The sequence below is a fragment of the Notothenia coriiceps genome, unplaced genomic scaffold (genome assembly GCF_000735185.1).
Source record: "Notothenia coriiceps isolate Sejong01 unplaced genomic scaffold, NC01 NC01_scaffold00037244, whole genome shotgun sequence".
Classification (NCBI taxonomy): domain Eukaryota; kingdom Metazoa; phylum Chordata; class Actinopteri; order Perciformes; family Nototheniidae; genus Notothenia; species Notothenia coriiceps.
This window is the reverse complement of record NW_011369945.1, coordinates 13,673,177-13,679,176: the sequence shown is the minus strand read 5'-3', so window position 1 is coordinate 13,679,176 and position 6,000 is coordinate 13,673,177. Positions and strand designations below refer to the sequence as shown.

Below are 6,000 nucleotides of genomic sequence, written 5' to 3'. Positions count from 1 at the left end.
AACTCAAGGGAGCCAGAGCAGAGGGTTTAAAGGGCCGCATGCGGCCCGTGGGCCGCGGGTTGCCAACCCCTGGATTAGGCAAATGAAGCCGCTGACGTCACCTCTTCTTCTTCTGGTTTGGGTTTATTTGCAGGCCGCAAACAACTTAAAAAGGTTCTCATGAACTCATTTTAGTTCCGGCTCTTTTTGGTGTGAACGCGACATTTCGGAACTATATCGGAACTAAAGTGGGAAAAGTACTGCGGTGTGAACGCGCCTATTAGTCCCCAACATAAGGTGATTTTCTCCAAAATAATTGGTTGCGTATGGATGTAAATAAAAAAAACTGTTTTTGCACTATGCTGAAATGAACAAACCATCTTCAGTCACAAACTAGTTAACAAAAAGCCATCTGATGGTTTATTCTGATAGTCATCATTATTTCCCACATTTTATGTCCCTCAGCCTGTAAAGTATGACATTGGAAAAAATATCAGTCAGTCAATTACCTTTATTAAATCAAATCCATTAGAGAAACTGATCATTTACCCCAGCAGTATTGAGAAGAATCCAGGTAACATGACCTCTGAGGTACTTACACCCCGACAAAGATCATTTGATGACATAACAGTGTGCACAGAGACATCAATTTTATACAGAAATCTTGGTTGCCATTTTAAACTAAACAAGTACACATGCTTACTGTTATTGTTATTCTGCCCAAATAACACTAACATCTTTATAATTAAATGAGTCATAAAGTTATGTGAGAACCTGGTTTAGGTGAATATAAAATGGCTGCATGTTTTTATGCATGCAAATCAACGAGAGTGCAACAGATAAACAACCTAGCTGAATTCAAATCAAACTAAATATGACTTTAATCATCACTGAAAGGAGATGTATTATCAATCAATTTAAAATGTTATAATTAATTGTTAATAGCATCTACATTAACCTGTAAACATCATGACTTAAGTGCTAACATTGCAAGTATGACATGGTACAAATATGTTATGAAAATAAAAACTCAGGAGATTTCTGTTACTGTGCATGTGCGCATCTAACACGATGAAGTATTAGCTTTCGAAAAGAAAAACAAAACACCCTTTTACAACCTCAATTTCTCAATGGTCTTATGGCTTGAAGGTAACTCCTTAAGGTACTTCTTACTGTAATGTTCTTATGAATCCACGTGTGCGCAGGGAGATCCTGAGCTCAGTCTTTCTGTTCCGCCTTTGAGCTGTAGAACTGAATGACAGCGTATTTGCCGCAGGTCATCCAGTCTGGTTCAAGGGAGGTGAGCTTCTCCGCTTGGCCAGGCTGCAGACCGACCTGTACGTTGGCCTTGAGAGTCCTCAGGCTACACAGCGGTGCAGGCCCAAAACCTTGTAATGCAGTACCAAAGCCCACTGTGTGATCCCAGTCTCTGTCCCCCACCAGCTTCCTGTAGTTGAGATCCCCTTTAAACAACACCAGGTCTGCCCCCTGCAGGTTAGCATACAGGTCGGGTGCATCAGCGGCCATGTCACAGAACTCATGGGGCTGTGTCCAGAAGGGATGATCGTGATAGGACCACACGCCGTCCTTCAGGTGGCTCTTCCACTGGTATCCAATCTTTGACATGCACTTGTGATTGGCCGCCATGGTCTGCTGGATGGTCCACTGAAAATCGTGAGCTGTGACATCAGAGACGAACCAAGGAATGGATTTGCCGTGGAAATGGACCTCATGGGCAAGGCCAGAGGAAACTAGGAAATCGGCTAAGACCAAGTCAGTGACTAGCTCGAAGCCAGCGTTGTCTAGAACAATGTCCACTCTGACTGTGGTTTTCTCTGACCGTGCGTGCGTCTGGGCAGAAATAAGAGTTGACCATACCCTGTTGGAGTCATTCACCAAGATCAAGGGTTGTAGGCTGACGAGGGAATCTATTGGACTGGTCTTCTGGGAGTTGTCTTGGCCAGCAGAGATAGAGAGATCACACTTGTTCCCCCATAAGGAAACCTAGAAAAGAGTCGAATCAAATGTTTTACACCTGAAACTATTGTAATGTATTTCAATATAATCCTGAATAGGGTAAATGATAGAGAAAATTAATTGAATGGACAGTTCATGTTTATGGACCGAGAAGAGGTCCATGAGATAATTGATACTCAAGTTGCAACAATTCAAGTTGCAGCTTTAACATTTTAAGGAGCTGGTTCAGAAGGTATTACCTGTAGCAGTTTGTCGAAATGCTCAAACAGCTGATTCTTGGAGAGATTCTCAATGTTGCTGTTGACGCCCTCCAAGTGTGTACATATGGTCATCACTGCCTGCTGAGACTCAAAAAAGCTCTGAGTCTTTCCTTCATTGAAGACGTCATAGTCACTGATGGGAGGACTGAAATAAAAGCACAAATAACAACATGAAGAGCAAAAGAACACAACATAAAGAAACAAGGAAAATATGTATTTACTTCCCCAAAGGCTGCAATATTTAAATGCAAACGTTTTTGTTTTAATCATTGAGCAACCATTGTTATTTATAATGGTGTAATATTCTCAATGTGTTTTTCTATTGAACTGAGATTAAAATAAATTGACATCTTACATTTCCATTGTTTGCCTTCAAATTTAAATAACATCAGATAAAAAGACTAATTAGAAATTAATGTAAGTGATGTAATGCATAGCCCAAAATATATGTGCACTTAATAGCAGGAGAAAAAGCAGCAATAGTTCCCATTTAAAGACACAAATGCAACTCACTTCAGCCAGAGGGCCTCGTGTATCCTGCGGTACATGTAGCACTCCACATACAGCCATGGGGACTTGAACCAGCTGACAGACTCCTGGTCTCCGTGCAGTTCCTGATGTTTCTGCAGATACTGGTTCCAACACTCCGCGTCTTGCAAGCTGTCGGTCAGTGGTATTACTGGCTTATCAGTTTGCAGCTCATTCCTCATCTTAGACAGCAGACCTATTGTTTGCTTCTCTGCCTGGATACCCTCCTGTAAACACAGTAAACACACGCAGAGCCTTATAGTTAAAGATTAAGTTAAAGAAAATAACTCGAATTTAATTGATCAATGACAATTCTTACCTCTCCATATTCTTCGAAAAACTTATTTTTGTTGCGATGTATTGTGTCAATAACTTTAGTCAGGATGGTTGGCAATCTGTCTCTCACAGTCAAATAGGCAAATGACCTGCAAAGAAACGATGGCCATTAATTAATGTGAAACTGGCAGTTCATGATAATGCAGCAGGTGTGTGTACTAGCAAGCTAGCAAGCTAATTTACCTAGCAAGATGTCAAGGTAACATTAGCCCTTACTTTGTAGACATTTCGACTGCAATAATGATACTTGTTGGTACAATGAAGCTGTAAACATATGTATTAAAGCTGACTGAGTCAACGTCATTTTGTCACCTGTGATAAATCAGTTCTTACCAGCTTAATTAATGTGTTAGCAAAAAGCTAATGCTATTGCTGGTTCAAAAACACGACACTCCTACAGTGATGTAGCCATTCTCATTGATCAGTGTAGTTAGCAAATTCATCTAACATTGTGGGAAAGAAAAACTGTCAACATACCCAACCACTTTAGCAGACAGGGAAGGAGGAACTCCGTGAACAGTTTGATCAGCCGCCATCATGTTAGCAGTGGTATGCGGTTCAAATTCAAACTTTATCGATACAAATGTCCAGGACAGACACAAAGTGTAGTGGTCTGCGCAGACTTAAACGCTACAAGCAGCCAAACGTTAATCTTTTTTAGAGGACGTTACGAGGCTAAACAGTTTGTATCAGGCTTGACGTCCTCTGTTTCTAGTACCAAACATTGTACATTTAAATCATTATTTCCTGGTTTGCTTGTAGATTTGGGTTTTATTTAGGATACGATGCTACCATCTAGCGGTTAATGTGTAAATTGCAAGTCGTGTGACGTTCACGTCCCTCCCATCCCCATGCATGTAGAACTGCGAATTTATTTATTTTTTGCTACATTGTGCCTGGTCTAATTTATTTTCATTTATTAACCGTGCCACATATCAGCTACAGTTTTAGAATCTAAATTCTTGTTTTCTCTTGTTGATGGGTACAATCAAAGACTTTATTTTTATATCAAAGATTGGAAAGTGCTGCCGCATTGCGCATGGCTTTCTGTTGTTCAAACGGCACCGTTCACCCCGAGCATCCCTTGTTGTCCAGAGCAACGGTAGTCATGGAGACATCCGTCCACTCAACAAGAGGACAGCCCCCTAGGCGTTTTTGGCGGGAAAAGAAGCAGGGGTCGTAGAGTATGATATTGGTGGGAGAAAGCATTAGGCTATTCTATTGAGTCATTGCTGGAGACCCTGACTAACAGGCTATTGAGGATAGTAAACGTGAATAATTGCACAGTTTTTCGCACAGTAGCCTACATTAAAGCAAGTTAAGAGTTTTAAAATAACCTATGTTTGTCTGGGTGATCTATAGTAACCTTATATTGTATTAAAAAAATACATAAAGGTAGCCTATATGTTCTGTTGTAAATGTAATCACTCAGCTTAGTAATTTATCACAAATGTGTGTACAACCTTGATAGTCTTATTTTTGTTCTTTTGGCCTATTTGTGAACTACAGTGAGAGTAGCCTAGTTGAGCTGCATCAAATAATGGGGTATCCTAATAAATATAAATCGAGAATGCTTTTTGTCGTGGGATCCCACATCGTGGCCTCCCTTTGACAAAACATGATCATGGGCAACAAAGTAACCTACTCACAAACTGATTTATAGTCAATCTTAAAGTTGGGAAATGGTAAGGTTCTCTATTCTTGGTTCTCCCTTTTGAGAAACATGACCAATTGATTGGCTGCACCCATGATAACTAGGCGGGGAAAGTATGCATATCAATTCATTCTGGTGGTGTTGGTGGAATTTTCCCTCTCTCAGATCAGCCCCGGTCACTATGGGAACACGGCGGGCCGTTGTCAGGATGTGGGGTCCTTGGGAGTGGGAGTCCAGCTGCGTCCACCTCCGGTGTTCATCCACCGCCGGCCTCCCATCCCCCCACCGGGCCCCAGCCTGGCCGGATCTGTTTTTCTAAACCGAAAGAGAGGAGTGACTCACCACTCCGGTTTCAAAACAGGCCATGAACGGGAGGGGGAGGGCGGCAGCTAACGTTAAAAGCCATGTTTAAACAGGTGTTTCAGCTCACCACACAGGCGTCTCATGCAAAAGTAGGCTTGTGGAGTATTTCAGTTGAGCGACTAGATGTGTTGTGGGTAAATGCCCTGGTGTCAGCATTGGTCTAATCGGACGGAAAATCTTGTTTCACTTTTTATGTTTAAAGCGATTTCATGCAGATTGTGTGGTATTTTAAAAAAATGCATCATTGCAGGAAAAATCTATTAGTGGAAATCAGTGGAATGGCAGTCATGTGAAAGTCCAGTATCTTCGGAATGAGCTTTGAGGGCATAGAAAAAGCCATAAGAAAAGACGCACGCAGGAGTAGGCCCACATCACTTTTCCTAATGGTACAGTATTATCATTAAAAACGATTGATTAGATTGTATTGATCTTAATGATTTAAAAACAATAAGCCAGTGTGGTAACAGTTGATCTGCTTCTTTCAATCAACCCCTGCTGTGGAAACTTCAACAAAGTAAACATGCTTTTGTTCTGCCTTCATTACCATCAACTGCTGCTCTGCCAATGGTCTCAATTAATGTTTTTTTAGTAAAACATTTGTTACCCCTGCAGGCCAATATTTGTATTTGCTAACTAGTTTCAGTAAAGTTGTGGACAAGATCAGATCTAAGTCTGTTGTTTGTTGTTTGGTCCTCAGGCTTCATAGACATTTCTTAACCGCCCCAAGTCTCCCGTCCCCCCTCTGTTTTAACAAACTCTCCACCCATTCTCTTTCAGCTGTGCAGGCGTTTTCAGAGTTACAACTTGCCTGGTCTGGTACTCATGTGGACTCCCTGTCCTAAGGCAACTCTGTAATGAGAGGTCTTGAAAAAAATTGGTGTTTACACTAGGGCAACATCTGAT

General features: G+C 41.4%; 1 protein-coding gene across 1 annotated transcript; it reads right to left on the bottom strand.

Annotated features, from left to right (window-relative positions):
- Nucleotides 1–472: 472 nt before the first annotated feature.
- Nucleotides 473–3,933, bottom strand: armt1 (acidic residue methyltransferase 1). The gene is made up of 5 exons (XM_010793635.1): nt 3,558–3,933; nt 3,064–3,169; nt 2,730–2,971; nt 2,196–2,361; nt 473–1,983 (listed from the first exon to the last, which is right to left on the bottom strand). Exons 1-5 carry the CDS (start codon nt 3,617–3,619, stop codon nt 1,198–1,200), a joined length of 1,362 nt encoding a protein of 453 aa, XP_010791937.1. The 5' UTR covers nt 3,620–3,933; the 3' UTR covers nt 473–1,197.
- Nucleotides 3,934–6,000: the final 2,067 nt, after the last annotated feature.

Coding starts and splice junctions, on each gene's coding strand:
- armt1 (XM_010793635.1), bottom strand. CDS start 3,619: ATGATGGCGGCTGATCAAACTGTTCACGGAGTTCCTCCTTCCCTGTCT. Junction 3,170..3,557: donor CTGTCTGCTAAAGTGGTTGG/GTATGTTGACAG, acceptor GTTTCTTTGCAG/GTCATTTGCCTATTTGACTG. Junction 2,972..3,063: donor TTTTCGAAGAATATGGAGAG/GTAAGAATTGTC, acceptor CTGTGTTTACAG/GAGGGTATCCAGGCAGAGAA.